The sequence below is a fragment of the Neoarius graeffei genome, chromosome 3 (assembly GCF_027579695.1).
Source record: "Neoarius graeffei isolate fNeoGra1 chromosome 3, fNeoGra1.pri, whole genome shotgun sequence".
NCBI classification, from domain to species: domain Eukaryota; kingdom Metazoa; phylum Chordata; class Actinopteri; order Siluriformes; family Ariidae; genus Neoarius; species Neoarius graeffei.
This window is the reverse complement of record NC_083571.1, coordinates 82,830,877-82,850,549: the sequence shown is the minus strand read 5'-3', so window position 1 is coordinate 82,850,549 and position 19,673 is coordinate 82,830,877. Positions and strand designations below refer to the sequence as shown.

The 19,673-nt window shown below is 43.3% G+C and overlaps 1 protein-coding gene across 3 annotated transcripts in view; it reads left to right on the top strand.

Annotated features, from left to right (window-relative positions):
• hook1 (hook microtubule-tethering protein 1) overlaps positions 1–19,673 on the top strand; it is a 49,970-nt gene that overhangs the window by 17,514 nt on the left and 12,783 nt on the right. For all 3 annotated transcript variants that reach the window (XM_060917513.1, XM_060917514.1, XM_060917515.1), the window contains exons 10-17: positions 677–817; positions 5,036–5,237; positions 6,261–6,371; positions 6,493–6,580; positions 7,038–7,104; positions 7,238–7,378; positions 16,313–16,400; positions 16,545–16,576. In XM_060917513.1, coding sequence (XP_060773496.1) covers positions 677–817; positions 5,036–5,237; positions 6,261–6,371; positions 6,493–6,580; positions 7,038–7,104; positions 7,238–7,378; positions 16,313–16,400; positions 16,545–16,576 — 870 coding nt within the window. The remainder of the gene's footprint in view (positions 1–676; positions 818–5,035; positions 5,238–6,260; positions 6,372–6,492; positions 6,581–7,037; positions 7,105–7,237; positions 7,379–16,312; positions 16,401–16,544; positions 16,577–19,673) is intronic.

The following is a 19,673-nucleotide window of genomic DNA, read 5'->3' as shown; positions in this document are numbered from 1 at the left end:
CAAATAAAATGTATGTTTGTATTTCTAATTTAAAGAAGGTTAGCATAGGCAGATTGCTGTGGGATAAGAGGAATAAAACACTGGGATGGTCTGTTATTGGAAATGTTGCCCATCATACCATCCTGTTGTTAGTTATGTTCTGATAACAGCATGCCTCACTGTGTTTTTTATGTCTTTTCTTAATCACAATTCTTGAGGCCGACAAAAGTAAAATGATGCAGAATAGCAATTAAATAATTAATTTTTGTGGAATTTATTGACTGGTCCCACACAGATCCTCATATGATTCCTAAATAAATCAGTTAACCTCTTCGATAAAAGACTTAAAATATAGTATAAAAATTTACAAAGTATAAAGAAAGCATAAAACATAATTGTCATGTAACAGTGCCTAATTAGAGTGATAAATATTTAGACATTTTCTGATTAGATTAGATCTAGACAAAATAAAGCTAAATAAAGCCATTTCTAATGCTAATGTTCACTTATGCCAATTCCTAGATCAGATTTTCAAACTTGAGAGTATTTAAAACAATGTCATTTAAACGGAAATGCTAAAGTACAGGTTGTTCAAAAACATGTGACTAGCAGTGTATATGCAAGCTGAAAATGCATGCAAGGAAGTGATATTAATTTATTTTCCTGCTTCCTGTGTGTCTTTGTATGTGATTGTAAGACTGGAGGCGGCTAAAGACGACTACCGTATTCACTGTGAGGAACTGGAGAAGCAGCTGGTGGAGCTTCAGCATCGTAATGATGAACTCACCAGCCTGGCTGAGGAGTCTCGCTCACTGAAGGATGAGCTCGACATACTGAGGTGTGTCCACTGAGAGACATTTACATTACATTACAGGCATTTAGCGGACATTTATCCAGAGTGACGTGCAGTGAGCACATACATACCCAGCCCCTGGCTGTGTTAATAATTTGGCTGCTTTTGGCAGCTTTAATTGTTCTAATGTACTCACTGAAGGTGTGTGTGTTTTAATTTTTATTTATTTATTTATTTATTTATTTTTTCTCTCCTTCAGCAAAAAAAGTGACTTTGAGGGTTGCATTCAGTTCACTTGCTCCAAATTTCTGACTTCACAGTCAGAAACACAGCTTCTTATTTGTATTTTGTTATACCAGAGATGTATCAGAGAGGAGACAAACCACTTCAAGAATCATGAATAGAAATCTGTGGGAAAAGTCCGTAATGCCAAAGATGCAAAGTTGTATGCACATATCCCGATCCTCCCCCAAAAAGCCAGCTATTTGCTTTATGATGGCCAAACTGGTAAACATATAAAGCCAATGGCGTTGTTGCACTGATGCAAGTGCCCAGTTGAGGTTCACTGTTTCAGCTGTAGTGGTGGCAGGAAGAAACAAGTACACTACAGTCTTCTAATAAGTGTTATGGACTTTTCCCCATGGATTTCTATTCATGATTCTTGAAACGGTTTGTCTCTGCCTCTGCTCAAGTGCTCTGGAGGGATGAGGCATCACATCATGGCACTCTGGATTGAGCCACAAATGAAGTTGGTGTCATGAAACCTTGCGCATATGTAGTAGAGGTGTATAATCTGCAGAGGGGTGACATTTTTAAACCTTATTTTGGGGCAAAGTCACCAAACGTTTTAGCAGTTTTTCTCAGATTTGACTGCTGATTCTGTACATGTGGTTTTTAATGTCCTGGTGTCCATTGGCTCTGTCCACATTCATTTAGATAGGGGCCTGATCTTGTTCGCCTCAAAATAACTGCATAGGGATGTTACCAAGATGGCTGCCAAGTGGTGAGACTTGCCTGTAAGGACTTTGGTTATACCACATATTTGTCAGCTGTAGGTAGCTGTTTTGGGAGAAATATAACCTTACAGTTGGAGGGAATTATGTATCCAAAAATATCTTCTAGATTTTTGTGTATCCCCTTTCAGTAAAGAATATGATCTACACCAGGGGTCACCAAACTTTTTTCTCTGGGGGCCACATTGTCGTTCCTGACTGTGATGGGGGCCGGGGTCGGGTCAGCTATATCACATAGAATTGTATAACCCAGACAAATATGACCACCAGCAGGCCTCATTGTGTAGTAGAGATTACTAGCCTGGCACGGCCATATCCACACTACTATATCCCCACTACTATATCCACACGACTATATCCCCACTACTATATCCCCACTACTATATCCCCACTACTATATCCCCACACTACTATATCCACACTACTATATCAACACTTGATTCCTGGCACATATTTGTTTATCTTTACTAGTGGTTTGCAAAAGTAGTAATCAAGTCTTCACACTTTGTTTTAATTTGAAATACCACTGATATTCCATTTATTTATTTTCTAATAAAAATAATATCAAAGCTGTCAAGGTAAGAAACATCTGCCTAGTTGAGGTGATTGACGCTGGCAAAGGTCAGTGGAAAATTATAAATTGTAGGTAGGCCTGTTGATATTATTAATAATATTAATAATAATTGTATGCAGCACTTAATAAAGGTCAAATAAATAGGCCTATAAAATAAATACATTTTAAAAAACAGTGAAATTATAATAATATGAGCAATAGATCAATAGATCACAGCAGTTGTGCTGTGTCCTGCACGTCATTGCTCTCATCCATGGCCAAAGCAAAAAACTCGAATTCTGACGCTCTCTCATTCAGCTGGTCATACACGTTGTCCCCCAAATCTTCAGTTCGCCTGGTCATAGTAGGTGCGGAGAGACTCACCGCATTGAGCGCATCCTTCTTGTCGGGACACACCTCCTCGGCCACAGCAAGCATGCATACTTTAACAAAGTCCCCATCAGTAAACGGCTTTCCATGGGTAGCTAGTAGGTGAGCTACCTTATAGCTAGCTCAGACAGCAGCCTGGTTGATCTGGGTTTGGTGAAGGAATACATTCTGTTGTGCAGCCAGTCCGCATTTCATCCTCCGAATCCTGTCTTCTCTTGTTTGCCCTCGCAAACTAGCATACTCTTTGTGGCATAGTTCGAATTACGTGGGAGCCAATGGGAGCTGAGCTCCCATTCCCTCAGGCTCCCATGAAAGAAGCAAACTTAATTTTCTGTGGAAGTCTCTCAAATACGTCATATATCACCATAATAAGCTTGAATAGCCTATATCACCATATAAATAAAACTCATTTCATTTCCGATCACCATGCAGCCATAACTTTGTATTGAACGTGTTATTAAACCGCAACATGTACGGCTGTACTTCACCACCACACCACTATGCGCGCAAACTGAAATTTGCAGCCTGCGAAATTGAATGTGAAGTTAAGTCCGAAGAAGACTTGTCCTCTATCTCACAACGATCTTCCTTTGTTTAACAATATATATAATTTTATATATATATATATATATATATATATATATATATATATATATATATATATATATATATATACAATATATATATAATTTGTTTAACAATATATATATATATATATATATATATATATATATATATATTTTATATATATATATATATATATATATATATATATATATATATATATATATATATATATTGTTAAACAAATTATATATATATTGTATATATATATATATATATATATATATATATATATATATATATATATATATATATATATATATATATGCGCAACACCGTGTGTGTGTGTGTGCGTGCGTGCATGCGCGCGCCTGTGTGTGAAAGCTGTGCACTGCAGTGCGCAAAAGTGCGCTGGTCCAGGAGAGCGAGTATGCATTGCTTTTTTTTTTTTTTTTAAATAGAGACCCCCATAGGGTCAAATTTATAATTCGAACCCTGCTTTGTGGCGGGTTTCATAGTGACGACGCAGATTATATTCTTTGAAAACCGGCACACTTTCTTTACATACAAGACAAACTGCACGGTCCTTACACTGAACGAAAAAATAATCGGTGGTCCACTGTTCTTTAAAAACTCTGCACTCTCTGTCAGCTTTTCGCTGACCGCTAGCCATTTTGCTGTCCTGAACACTGACAGTTCTCTGCGCATGCGCTGCCTGTCACTGCTTGATCGCGAGCATATGACGAAAATTCGGAAAATATGAATAGTTCATTTTATAACTAAATATCAATTTTAATTGATAAAATCAACAAAATACAAGATGCAGACATGTTATTATTTGCCAAAAAGCAATTTAAAAAAATAGGCCATGACCACTTTTGGGGATTGCCTCATAGGGCCGGTTCAAGTGATGGGGGGCAGAGGGGCTGGGGGGCCGGTCAAAGGGGGGTGGCGGGCCGGATCTGGCCCGCGGGCCGTAGTTTGGTGACCCCTGATCTACACACTCTCTAAGAACATGCTGATTGGCATGATTTTGCCCACACACACTCCAGCACCCACTACTATACATCCTGTGTTATTTATGTAGGTGAGTGATGAGAAGTCATATGATCATTGAGTATGAAACTTTCATTATGTTCTTTTCAGGACAATTATGTTGCCTACATCCTTTTATTTCTTGTTAATGTCTCCATTTCTTGGGGGGGGGCTTTTATAAAATCTGGAGAACAACGTTCCACACGCCACATATATGCAAGAGGCTGTCTGAGAGACTTCTTCCAGATGTTTTAATTTATTTGGGAAGGATACAATGTTGTGTAAATGTCACTTCAAATGTGTTGAACAAAATTTAAAAAAACCATGAGAAAGCTGAGAAATTGCAAAATACAAAATTAAGTATATGTAATTGTATTCTCATTGGATCTTGACTTGTCGACATCCTGTTGGTTCAAACACGTATAAATAAAATACATTTTCACTGCTCTTTAATATGCGATTACAAATATTACAAGTAGTTTTGGGATTGATTCATGTAATGATTTAATAACACCAAGACACTAGTTTGCTTTTTTTTGGATTTTGTTCAACCACGACATTGTAAACTTTATGGTTAATAACTCAATCTGGTTACCTTGTACTCATAAACATTTATGGTTGGCTTCCAGAGTTCTTAGTACCTGGGTCGCTTTAAATCGTAACTAATTGTGTGTGTGTGTGTGTGTGTGTGTGTGTGTGTGTGTGTAGGAGCTGCTCTGACCGGGCAGTGAAGCTTGAAGCCTCTGTAGAGACATACAGGAAGAAGCTGGAGGATCTTGGTGACCTGAGACGACAGGTGAAGGCTCTGGAAGAGAAGAATATGACTTACATGCACAACACTGTTAGTCTCGAGGAGGAGCTCCGCAAGGCCAACGCTGCTCGTGCCCAGCTAGAAACTTACAAAAGACAGGTAACCAGCAGGCTTCATCTCATCAGCACATACTTTTCGTTTAAGCCATTATAGCATACAGTTCAGCTGAATTCCAGGTGGCTTCCTGTTTACTTAGATTTCCTCACTACCCAGTCTACAAAATAATATAATTTGAGAAACTCAGTGGTGCATTATGTGTCCAAATAGAACATCATTTCAAATTCAGCCACAGAAAAATTAATCCCAATAGTACCAGTGTTTTTATGCCTGGAGTATTTTAACTACTGACGGTTTGAATTTTTTTTATATTTCGTTTATAGACGGGATGTGCTTTCATTTTTTAAGAATTATCCTATGAATGCCATATCTTGATAGGCTTAACGGTGAGACATTATACCCCTTTTCCACAAATTGAGACAGTTCTCTGAGGTCAAAATGAAATGTCTGACATGCTTTGGTCAAAATCCCACAGGGACAAAGCCCCATAGCTTCCTTTTCACTCTGTCTCAACAGCCCTATTCAAAATGCCTGATTTAAGTGCCTTTTCCTTAAAATCATAATAAGCCACTGCTCACCCCACCCCCTTTTCCACCAGCCAATCATGTAGCACTTTCCTCATGAATATTCATTTGCACAGGCAGTTCTCAAGCTGTAAGTGAAGATGCTCAGATGAGGGGGGTGTTGTAATTCTAATGATTTCCCCTTGTGACCAAGAAAGGTGGGGCAAATTTGAATGGCTTGTTGAAGCACGTGTTTTTTTGAAATATGCAAAATAAAAGAAACTGACTTGGTTGGCTTATTTCAGAGTTTGTGGGTTGGTAGCACTCTAGATACCCAAATGTATGTGCACAAGCACTGAAAAAGTGAGTCTTTCATAACATGCCCCCTTTAAATTGCATCATGAACATTTTGTCTATCTGTTTTTTTGGGGGGTTCTTGAATATGTAAATAATATGGAAAATCTTACCCAGACACTGAAATTTATTCTGAAAGTCTACCGGTACACACAAACCCAAGTGTGCAGTCGGACACAAACGAGACATTTCCGTATTTTTAAATCAGGTCCAGGAACTTCACAGGAAGCTGTCTGATGAGACTCGCAGGGCTGATAATTTGGCCTTCGAGATGAAGGGGTTTGAGGAAAAGCATGAAGCCTTACTGAAGGAGAAAGAGGTAGAAACACATGTATTGGTTATAGATGTACAGAATATAGAATTCATACTTTTGTCTGTATTTGATTGTACTGTTTTTTTTATTTATTTATTATTTTTTTTTTAAATACCAAATCTACCAGAGAATCATTGTTGAGCGAGACTCTTTAAGAGAGACCAATGAGGAGCTTAGTTGTACACAGGCTCAGCAAGACCAGCTTCTGCAAGCAGGTATGTTATTCTATAAAGATAGTGTGGCAAAAAAGCACTGTATTTGCACTGGGGAATTATTTATTTATCTAGTTGTTTCATCTATTATACTGAACCGTTAACATGCAAAATTATTATAAATACACAAGAGTTGTAACTGACATTGTGGTCGTGTACGACAAGTGTGGTTTCTTCATAATCATGATATTTCTGACAGGACTTAATTCCAGTCATAGAAGCCCAAGTAGTCTGTTCCCAAAAACACCAGATCCAAATGAGGGGTTAACAATGAGCTCATGAGTGGAATCGGGTGTATTTGGAGCAGGAAAACTTTGAACTCTGAAGGCTGGTGAATCTTTAAGACTGGTGCTGAGAAATGTGCAACAACCTTATAAATCAAAGCACAGAAATTCATTCAACTTCCTGTCCTCCGGAATTAAGGAATTAAGCTGAATTCACGTGTGTTTTTGAATTACAGAAATGTATAAGACTGGGAGTCCAAGCCGGGACAACTTGGCAGCTGAGATGTTACCCATCGAGTACAGGTTAGTGTGGTGACTTGCCTTTTTTTTTTTTTTTTAAATCATGCTGCTGTTCATTGGCTTATAATTCATGATGTATATCCTGCCAGGATTGATATATTTGATATGTGCTTTATCTCTGTGTGTTTGTATTAAGGGAGAAGTTCATTCGTTTGCAGCATGAGAATAAGATGCTGCGAGTGCACCAGGAAGACTCGGAGAACGAGCGTATTGCTGAACTCCAGATGCAGCTGGAGGAGTCACGGCGTTTACGCAGCGAGCTAGACACTGAGAACAGGTACCACACTGCAACTTGTATACATCTCAGATCAACTACATTTACATACTGGACTGCTTTTACTGACAGTCAAAATGATAGAAATCCCTGAGTGAGTATACATAGTGTTAAACTATTTGCACTTGATGTCAAGTGTAAATAAGACACATTCAGATTATTGTGTGTCATGCAGGAACCTTGATTATGACCATAAACATGCAGTGGAGAAACACAAAGTGCTGTTCTCCTTCTCATACATATGCATCTGAAATAGGGCCGCACAGAAGTCAAAATTCAGTACAAAAAGTGGTGGAGAAATGGGCAGCGTGGCTGATTACGTATTCTGTTAGAGCTAATAAACTTTGAATAAATAGTATTTACAGTATTCAGTCTGCCTCTCAAAACTAGATCTAACGGAGCTGTGTAATTATTCTTGCTAATTGTGACACACACATACAGTACACACATAAAACACACACACACATAAAACACACACACACACACACACACACACACACACACACACACACAAAAAAAATGGAGAATGTTTTAAATTCATTGATGTGAAATAAAATCTATCAAAGTATATTTGACTTGGCTAATATTACACAATGTAGTTAACTCGGTTTTTTGTACTTATTGGGGATTTCGCTGAAACATTTCAGCTGAAATGACCAATAAAATGCCACTTTTTGGCTCAGGGACACATTTTTAGCCGGGGGGGATTAGATAGGCTTACACTGGAATGTAAAATTTAACACTGTACAAATAATTTTAACGCTAATCATTCACAGAGCAAATGTGTTCAAAAAACATGGTCAAACCCACTGAGGTACAAAGTAAAGTGTGAATATATACAGTGGGGCAAAAAAGTATTTAGTCAGTCACCAATTGTGCAAATTCTCCCACTTACTGTAAGATGAGAGAGGCCTGCAATTTTCATCATAGGTATACCTCAACTATGAGAGACAAAATGAGGAAAAAAAAATCCAGAAAATCACATTGTCTGATTTTTAAAGAATTTATTTGCAAATTATGGTGGAAAATAAGTATTTGGTCAATAACAAAAGTTCATCTCAATACTTTGTTATATACCCTTTGTTGGCAATGACAGAGGTCAAACATTTTCTGTAAGTCTTCACAAGGTTTCACACACTGTTGCTGGTATTTTGGCCCATTCCTCCATGCAGATCTCCTCTAGAGCAGTGATGTTTTGGGGCTGTCGCTGGGCAACACGGACTTTCAACTCCCTCCAAAGATTTTCTACGGGGTTGAGACCTGGAGACTGGCTAGGCCACTCCAGGACCTTGAAATGCTTCTTACGAAGCCACTCCTTCGTTGCCCGGGCGGTGTGTTTGGGAACATTGTCATGCTGAAAGACCCAGCCATGTTTCATCTTCAATGCCCTTGCTGATGGAAGGACGTTTTCACTCAAAATCTCACAATACATGGCCCCATTCATTCTTTCCTTTACATGGATCAGTCGTCCTGGTCCCTTTGCAGAAAAACAGCCCCAAAGCATGATGTTTCCACCCCCATGCTTCACAGTAGGTATGGTGTTCTTTGGCTGCAACTCAGCATTCTTTCTCCTCCAAACACGACAAGTTGAGTTTTTACCAAAAAGTTCTATTTTGGTTTCATTTGACCATATGACATTCTCCCAATTCTCTTCTGGATCATCCAAATGCTCTCTAGCAAACTTCAGACGGGCCTGGACATGTACTGGCTTAAGCAGGGGGACACGTCTGGCACTGCAGGATTTGAGTCCCTGGCGGCGTAGTGTGTTACTGATGGTAGCCTTTGTTACTTTGGTCCCAGCTCCCTGCAGGCCATTCACTAGGTCCCCCCCGTGTGGTTCTGGGATTTTTGCTCACCGTTCTTGTGATCATTTTGACCCCACGGGGTGAGATCTTGCATGGAGCCCCAGATCGAGGGAGATTATCAGTGGTCTTGTATGTCTTCCATTTTCTAATAATTGCTCCCACAGTTGATTTCTTCACACCAAGCTGCTTACCTATTGCAGATTCAGTCTTCCCAGCCTGGTGCAGGTCTACAATTTTGTTTCTGGTGTCCTTTGACAGCTCTTTGGTCTTGGCCATAGTGGAGTTTGGAGTGTAACTGTTTGAGGTTGTGGACAGGTGTCTTTTATACTGATAACGAGTTCAAACAGGTGCCATTAATACAGGTAACGAGTGGAGGACAGAGGAGCCTCTTAAAGAAGTTGTTACAGGTCTGTGAGAGCCAGAAATCTTGCTTGTTTGTAGGTGACCAAATACTTATTTTACCAATTAATTCATTAAAAATCCTACAATGTGATTTCCTGGATTCTTTCCCCCCATTCTGCCTCTCATAGTTGAAGTGTACCTATGATGAAAATTACAGGCCTCTGTCATCTTTTTAAGTGGGAGAACTTGCACAATTGGTGGCTGACTAAATACTTTTTAGCCCCACTGTAGGCTCTATTCTAACCACCAAGCACTTTGGAGAAAGCTGTCACTCATCTGTGTTAGTTGTGGTGTAGACAGCATAAATGTTTACATGTATAATTTCTTATTAATTGCTATACGTAACGTTTTTCCTAGAATAGAAGAAAGTTTCCTTCTGTAAACTTTTCTACTAGAGATTAAAACCTGTATAGCAACTGGTGTTTCCTGTAAAACGTGTGTTTTCCTGTAAAAAACACACACACACACACACACACACACACCCCAGTTTCTCCCTTTGCCAAGTGATTTGTGAAATGTTAATGAAAGGCCAAAATGCAAGAACCTTTTTTTTGGGGGGGGGTTATAAGTTATCAGGCTCCTGGTAGGGCTGTCATGACCAGCAAAACAGTTGCAGCTGTTTGCTAGCAAATAAAGTTTAACACATGTTAGCAAGTTAGCTATCATCATGAGCATTAAGATTTGGTTTCCAAGCACATAGTTTGTTAATGAATTCTCTGTGACACATTTACATAATTGCCTAATTTCCAAGAACATCTGCACTGCCTCATTGCATTTTGACTGTTTGTGCTACTTATAATTAGTAGTCCTACTTCCTTGTCTCCAGACCGCCAGATGGCGCAGTTTAGACTGTGTGTGAAACCCCTTGCACTAGCTGCATCTCTTGCCGAGAATTTATACCCAAGTTGTCAACTCGTGATGTATGACGTGCCCTAAATGATAAAACAGTAGCACGCACATCTATCATTGCCTTTCGCTTTCTCGCCGTTGTCGAGATCAGACGTGGATACAACACAGCTATCTTACGGAGTTGTCTCCAACAGCTGGCTCCACAGTTTTACCCTTTGGATCGGATTGAATATATCATCAGTGGATTCCAGTTTAGAAAAGCTAGTCTTAGAAGAAGGTGAGTTATCTTTGCTGTGCAGACCCACCACACCGGTCTAGCATGCTGACTAGCATTCGCAGCTAGGTACAGTCCGATGCCCACACCCCGGCATTGGAACACCGTACCATAATCACCTCACACTCTTGTCTGAACGTGTGCTAGCGCCCAGCCCCCGCGCAACACATTTTCTTAAACCATAACCGACGCCATCCCCGGCTCGGCATCGAGAGGTAAGTTCAGTTGCGTGGTGACAGACCTCTCCACTGGTCTAGCACAATCAGTAGCGCGCTAGCGCCCAGTCCCCGGTGCAGCAGCGCAATAGCGAAACGACCACTACCTGTCCCCATTCCCCGGCGCAGCGTAGCGAAACAATAAAGAGTACCTGTTTACCCATGCCTTTTTTCCGCTTCACAAGTGCAAGGTGCTCAGCCCCCAGCACTAAAACATTTTGTATGGCCTCAAGCTTACAGTGAATCAGATTGGATTACAGCACTGTTAACAAGCAGTTCTCTTGTAAGTTCTTTCCATTACATAACGTTAACTGATTGTGTGTTAATAGGCTACAATAATTAATACAATAACATTAACACAATTGGTAAGTATGGCCTGGTGTGTTCTGTGTGGTACACCAATGGAAGTGGAAGATCCACATGATCACTGCCCCAGCTGCCTGGGAATTAATCATCTCAGAGAGGCTATGACTGATCCATGTGTGCACTGTAGCCTGCTCTCCATACAACAACGGCAGGCATTGAGGGAAAAGAGGACTGCCTTCTCTCTTCTCCAGCTCAGGAGCGTGCAGGTAAGCGCCCAGTGGCTACGCACCCAGTAGCTTCGCATGCTCCCCCAAAAGTGAAAAAGCCCAAACGGTCACAGGAGCTGACACGCAGGGTAGATCAATTGACCAAGTGTGTTGCACAGATAAGAGAGATGCTTATTAGTATGCATTCACAACATGCGTCACAGCCTGGCTCTCAGACAGAGGATGAGGCCCCTCTGCCTGCTTCACAGCCAATCCTGCCTCCATCTCCCCTACACAGAGAGGAAGATACGATTTCTCTTGCTGCCACAGATAGCCTGTTTCCTTTGGGCAGAGATTTTTCATCCCCAGACGACCATGTTGCCTTCCACTCTCCTGCTACAGAGAGTGGCAAGGAGTCAGAGGACAAACCAGAATCATCAGTGGTCAATGCCACTCTAGCAGGAACCATTCGAATGGCCCTGGCAAAGCTTAACATAGAACCTCTTCCTCAGAGTCTGGTGCAGACAAACCGTCTTTGCTGCTTATCCACACACAGCAATAATCTCTTTGTCCCTCACTGTGAGGACTTTAAGATGTTTACTGAGGCACTAAAGGAGGCAAATACCAGCAGAATGGACCATCCCACTAGACTGTTGGCTTCTATGGCAAACCCAGGCTCTGCAGGCCTGGGCCCCATGCCACCGGTGGAGTCAGCGGTGGCGTCACTGGTTGCCCCACCTGATGAAGCCCTTCGTGCTGACCCATGGTGCCCTAGCCCAGAGTGCAGATGCACTGACAATTTGGTGTGTAGAGCTTATAACACTCAGGCTACAATGGGGTGGGTCCTGAATACCATGGCCCATCTACTACTTGCTTTGCAGACAACCCTACAGCCAACCTCAGATGTGGCTGCCTCTGAGTTGATAGACACTGCTCTTCAGGGCGTGGGGGCAATGACCTAAGCAGTGTGGTATGTCTATGGGACTGCTACTCCAAGCCCGCAGGCAGATCTGGGTAGCACAGTCCCCTCTTCCTGATGCAGCTAGGAATGTCTTGCGCCAACTACCCTTGGCCCCTGGGCAGGTGTTTGGCCCAGCAGCGCAAGAGGTTCTAAACCGCCGCCAACTTGCTTCTGAAACACGCTCCCAACATGTGAAACTGGGACCTGCTTTCAGATGACCTCAGGCAATGCCACCACATACCTTTCGCGGCGCCCCTTCCTACCGCTGCCATACAACAGCAGCCTTCCAGCAGCCTCAGCGGAGGTAAACAGAACATTGGTTTTCCCCAGCGCGGAACACGTGGCAGACCCCCTACCTCTTTTCCAAGGGCGACTCACAGCCATCCCCCCAAAGCTGCACACCGCCCACAGTCACGATACTGATGGTGCGTGGCCGGCGGCAGGGCGTTTTACTCCTCAACAGCTGGAGTACTGGGGCTCAACAACGCCAAACCTGTGGGTCCTGAACACCCTCAAAGGTGGCTATCGCCTTCAATTTCGCCGCCGGCCTCCTCTAAACTTAGGGCTACGTGTCACGCGTGCTCAAAGCCCGGAAACACGTTCTGCCCTACTATCGGAAACTCAGTCCCTCTTAAACAAAGATGCCATAGAAGAAATAGACCCCCAGACACGTCGGGGTGTGTTCTTCACCTACTTCGTCATACCCAAGAAAGATGGCGGGCTCCGGCCAATACTAGACCTACGCCATCTAAACACCTACCTCAAGCAGCTGCCCTTTTGTATGCTGCGTACTTTGGACGTGCTCCACTCAGTGGAGGCGGGAGACTGGTTCATTACAGTGGATCTACGAGACGCGTATTTTCACGTACCCATTCATCCTCAACACAGTCTCTTCCTTCATTTCCATTTCGAAGGTCACTCGTTCCAGTTCAAGGTGCTTCCTTTTGGGCTATCACTGGCCCCCCGGGTCTTTACCAGGCGCATGCGCGAGGCCCTGTCTCCATTACATCGCCAGGGCATTCGCGTCCTACCCTATCTGGATGACTGGCTGCTTTGTGCATGGTCCCCAGAGCAAGCGTGTGCGAATGCTCAGATACTACTCAATCATGTTTCAGCTCTCGGTTTGATGGTGAGCTTCAAGAAGAGCACACTGGAACCGACTCAGACCATCGACTTCATAGGCATTCACCTGAATGCAATCACGCTACAAGCGTGCCTGACTCAGGGAAGAATTCGCAACATACTGGGCCTGGCCACACGAATCCGGTCGAGTCAGACCGTCCGCTATGGCCTTGCAGGCATGTTGGCGGCTGCAACACCTGTTATTACATTAGGCAGGCTTCATCTCCGGCCTTTCCAATCATGGCTGAGGGCCAAGAGACTCTCAGCTCAGACCCAAAAGCGTGTGCTGGTGTCGATGACACCAGAGGGCATTGCCTCCCTGAAACAGTGGGCACTGAGATCTTTTCTTCTGAGGGGAATCACACTGGGACCACCCCCAGCTCAGAGGGAGGTCATCACCATGGATGCCAGTCAACATGGCTGGGGCGGAGTGTGGAATCACCAGGGGATTCATGGTGTGTGGCAGGACAGGTTCCGGTCCTGCCACATAAACTACCTGGAACTGCGGGCTGTCTGGCTGACGCTACAGCACTTCAGAGGGCAGCTGGAACACAAACATGTCTTTATTCGGTTGGACAACACTCCAACAGTATATCACATCAACCACCGGGGGGGACGAGGTCCTCCTTGCTGAACACCCTAACCAGGCAGATCTGGCTGTGGGTGGATGCACACCTGCTATCTCTGAGGGCGATACATGTGCCCAGGAAGAAGAATTGCATAGCAGACACACTCTCTTGGGGCGGCCCCTCATGGGGGAGTGACGCCTGAATGAGGAGGTAGTTCAAATGATTTGGAAAACATACGGACAAGTGGAGGTGGACCTATTTGCCACCAGAGAGACGACCCACTGTCCGAAGTGGTTCTCACTGCGGGGCGAGCCTGGGTCCCTGGGGCAGGATGCGTTGGCCCATCAGTGGCCAAACCTGAGGCTGTATGCGTTCCCTCCGTTCCCACTGATATGGCGGATACTCAAGCGCATATGGACGACCAACCAACCTGTGCTTCTGGTCGCGCCATACCGTGTATACAGTCCCTGGTTTTATCTTCTGAAAGCACTGTTGACAGGTCTACCCAGCCCTCTACCAGTCAAGACAGACCTGCTGACCCAGTTGAATGTCAGTCTGTGGCACAGACACTCTCAGAGACTGAAGCTCTGGGTCTGGCCCTTGGGGGCTCATCCAGCATACTGGAATGTTCACGGGGGGTCAGGAACACACTTCTAAATGCTCGTTCTCCATCTACACACCTGTTGTATAGTGGCAGATGGAAATATTATTTAGCATGGTGTTCTGAATGCAGTATTGACCCAGTGGCAAGTACTTTGAAGAACATTTTGGAATTTCTGCAGGGCCTTTTGGAGGCTGGTCGCTCTGCATCGACCCTGAGAGGATATGTGGCTACGATGTTAGCCTACAGGGGTCCACTTGATGGGCACCCTGTCGGGGCGCATAAGATGATTGTGACCTTCCTGAAAGGTGCAAAACGTTTGAATCCACCTCGCAAATGCGTCGTACCTCAGCGGGAACTCCATATTGTGTTGAACAGTCTCTGTAGCCCTCCATATGAACCTCTGGGGAGTGCTGACATTAAGTGGCTTTCAATGAAGACTGCTTTCCTGATTGCAGTGGCCTCAGCAAAAAGGGTAAGTGAGCTGCAAGCACTCTCTGTCAGCCCACTGTGTCTGCAGTGGGGGCCAGAGATCTCACGAGTAACGTTGTGGCCAAACCCTACTTTTCTACCTAAAGTATTGGGTCCAGATTTTGTTAACAGGCCTCTGATTATTCCTGCTTTGGATCCTTCAGATAATACACTGAACATGGACCTTTGTCCTGTTAGGGCACTTAGGCAGTATGTGACAGCCACAGCAGACTAGCGAACCACTGACCAATTGTTTGTGTGCTTCAGTGACAGATGTAAAGGAGCAGCCTTGTCTAAGGAAGGTTGGCTCATTGGATTAGACACTATATCTTTACGCTTATTCTTCTACAGGCCATGACATGCCGACGGCAGTGAAATGTCACTCCACTCGTTCTGTGTCTACCTCTTGGGCTGCCCTGAAGGGTGTGAGTCTATTGGATATTTGTTCAGCCGCAACCTGGATGTTGGCCTGCGCATTTTCCAGGTTCTACAGGATAAATGTTGCTACTAGTTCTTCATCATGCATGCAGGCTATGTTTAGCGCTGCTCCATCTGTTCATTAGCTGTGGACAACAGCAGTTCCTTTCATGGGAGGTGTGAGCTTTACAGCCTCCACCAGTTCTTGATTGTTATAAATGCAGTAACTGAAGTGTAACTAACCTGACTTGTTCAGTAAAGTGAAGTCAGTAACATAACACTAGTCTGTGGTGTTTTTTTCCTTTGTTATGTCTTATGTATTAGTTGGGCCCTCGTGACAGCTTGGACATGAGTCTTCCACACAGTCTAAACTGTGCCATCTGGTGGTCTGGAGACAAGGAAGTAGAATGCTGGGTAAGTAACCGTGGTTCTACGACTGGTGGAAGACCGCCAGATAGACCAGTCACTCGGGACTCTGGTTCTGGCGAGAAAGGCTCCAGGCAATGATAGACGTGCATGCTACTGTTTTATCATTCAGGGCAAGTCATATATCACGAGTTGACAACTTGGGTATAAATTCTCGGCAAGAGATGCGGCTAGCGCAAGGGGTTTCACACACAGTCTAAACTGCGCCATCTGGCGGTCTTCCACCAGTCGTAGAACCACGGTTACCTATGTAACCAGCGTTATACTGGTATGAATTGTAACTGTACATGTTCTTATGACTGTCTTCTTGTAGGTTGAAGAAAGAGAGCATCAGTGAGCTGCAGCAGCAGATTGAAGATTTGCAGAAAGCCCTCCAGACTCAGGGAGCCAAACCCGAGGATGTGAGTGTACTGCTACAACACACTATTTGTGTGACTCACAGTATAGTCTACACCACCTTATGTCTCTACAATACACACAATATAACATCATCATCTGAATCTCTTTAAATGGACTACTTTTTTTTTTTTCTCTTTTCTCCCTAGTCTCACCTGAAGAGGAAGCTGGATGCTCATATGTAAGTTAGTCATTTTTATTTCATTTTGCACTGCGGTCTTTAATGTATTATATTAACCTTCAGAAAGTACTGCAATGGTCAGGAAGTTTCTGAGTACTGTACCAGTAAAGGAGTTTAAACATCACCACAACCTGTAGTGTGTGTGTGTGTGTGTGTGTATAGAAGAGATGGCTGCTCATGATATTAGATGGGAGAGCTATAATCTAATACAGTATCAATAGCTCAGTTCACTGATGGCATAATAAGAATGATGTCATGCAAACTAACACACGTTTGTCTCACGATCCTTGCGAGGACCTTCCACTGACATAATTATTATTGCAGTTAGTTAATGCTGTGCCTGCACCTAAACCTAACCTTAATCTCAGTGATGAAAAGGAAACTTTTTGGCTCTTTTATTATTAATTTTTTTTATTTTTGTTTAAAAAAAAAAACCCCACATCAATTTCCTTGTGGGGACTATCCAACTGTCCCCACAAAGTCGAAATTGTCAGATTTTACTATCCTTGTGGGGACATTTGGTCCTCAGTAGTATATAAAATCTCACACACACACACACACACACACACACACACACACACACACACACACACACACACACACACAGTGTTTTAAAGACTGTAATGTCTTACTGGGTTCATGCTTTTATGTTTATCATCATCATCATCATCATTATTATTTAACTGGCAGCACGGTGCTGTAGTGGTTAGCACTGTCGCCTCATAGCAAGAAGGTCCTGGGTTTGAGCCCAGCGGCTGGCGAGGGCCTTTCTGTGCGGAGTTTGCATGTTCTCCCCGTGTCTGTGTGGGTTTCCTCCAGGTGCTCCGGTTTCCCCCACAGTCCAAAGACGTGCAGGTTAGGTTAACTGGTGGCTCTAAATGTACCATAGGTGTAAAATGTGAGTGTGAATGGTTGGTTGTCTCTGTGTCAGCCCTGCGATAACCTGGCGGCTTGTCTAGAGTGTACCCCGCCTCTCAGCCATAGTCAGCTAGGATAGGCTCCAGCTTGCCTGCAACCCTGTAGAACAGGATAAGTGGCTACAGATAATGGATGGATATTATTTAACTGGTCAGTGTGTGCTTAGTGAATCTGTGTTCAGTTTCTCCTCCAGGGGCATTTTGAGGGACAAAAGGATGATGATAAAGCAAATAATCCACTTTGTTTGCGTTTTCCCTTCCCAGAATCCAGGTGGTTTTTGTTTTGAAATCGCATGACTGCTACCATGCTAGCTTTCTGGGCAGCAAAACCTCTGCAGATTCACTGTTGGTGATCCTGTTGAAATCCATCTTAAACTTTTTTCTTCATCTATGCGTCATAGGTAGAAGTTTTGAGTAGAACATACCTGATATTTTCTTTCTTTTGTGGTTGCATGTGAGACGGCCAAGTCCGGTTCTGGTCCATTAACCATACAAAAACGGAATGGATCTGTCAATGATTTAAAATATAACTACTTTTGACAAAATCTTCAATTTCACTTTACAATTAATGATCTATGGCTTGGGATGTTGCCAGATTGTTCCGGATTGTTTGTTTTTTCAAATAGTGGAATATCCATGGATGAGAGCGGAAACACACTGCTCATGCAGACGCTTCTGGGAAGGGTGAGCTGGCCCCTTTAAACCTGCGGCTGGATTTCACAGGCCTTTTCAATCACTACTGATGACATGATGAAATGCATCTCAAATCTAGGAGGTGTTTCACTCTGTGATCACATGACATGACTTGCTCAAAAATCAGCCACAGGCTTACTACTTCATACCATATGGTGTATTTTTTTGTACAACTGTTGCTGGGGGCAGCATGGTGGTGTAGTGGTTAGCACTGTCACCTCACAGCAAGAAGGTCCGGGTTTGAGCCCCGTGGCCGACGAGGGCCTTTCTGTGCGGAGTTTGCATGTTCTCCCCATGTCCGTGTGGGTTTCCTTCGGGTGCTCCGGTTTCCCCCACAGTCCAAAGACATGCAGGTTAGGTTAACTGGTGACTCTAAATTGACCGTAGGTGTGAATGTGAGTGTGAATGGTTGTCTGTGTCAGCCCTGTGATGACCTGGCGACTTGTCCAGGGTGTACCCCGCCTTTCGCCCGTAGTCAGCTGGGATAGGCTCCAGCTTGCCTGCGACCCTGTAGAACAGGATAAAGCAGCTAGAGAGATAATGAGATGAGAACTGTTGCTGGTGCTGTTGTGCTTGGTTCCACAAAAGTCTCAAAATAATAAAATGCACATTTGGTAACAGACAAAAAATATCCAGATGTGAATGACAAAATGAAAACCCATACTGATGTCCTTTTTATTTTTGAAAAACTGAGGGGTTAGCTTTGCTAGCCTGTGTATACTACAACCCCGATTCCCAAAAAGTTGGGACAAAGTACAAATTGTAAATAAAAACGGAATGCAATGATGTGGAAGTTTCAACATTCCATATTTTATTCAGAATAGAACATAGATGACATATCAAATGTTTAAACTGAGAAAATGTATCATTTAAAGAGAAAAATTAGGTGATTTTAAATTTCATGACAACAACACATCTCAAAAAAGTTGGGACAAGGCCATGTTTACCACTGTGAGGCATCCCCTTTTCTCTTTACAACAGTCTGTAAACGTCTGGGGACTGAGGAGACAAGTTGCTCAAGTTTAGGGATAGGAATGTTAACCCATTCTTGTCTAATGTAGGCTCTAGTTGCTCAACTGTCTTAGGTCTTTTTTTGTCATATTTTCCGTTTTATGATGCGGCAAATGTTTTCTATGGGTGAAAGATCTGGACTGCAGGCTGGCCAGTTCAGTACCCGGACCCTTCTTCTACGCAGCCATGATGCTGTAATTGATGCAGTATGTGGTTTGGCATTGTCATGTTGGAAAATGCAAGGTCTTCCCTGAAAGAGACGTCGTCTGGATGGGAGCATATGTTGCTCTAGAACCTGGATATACCTTTCAGCACTGATGGTGTCTTTCCAGATGTGTAAGCTGCCCATGCCACACGCACTAATGCAACCCCATACCATCAGAGATACAGGCTTCTGAACTGAGCGCTGATAACAACTTGGTTCGTCCTTCTCCTCTTTAGTCCGAATGACACGGCGTCCCTGATTTCCATAAAGA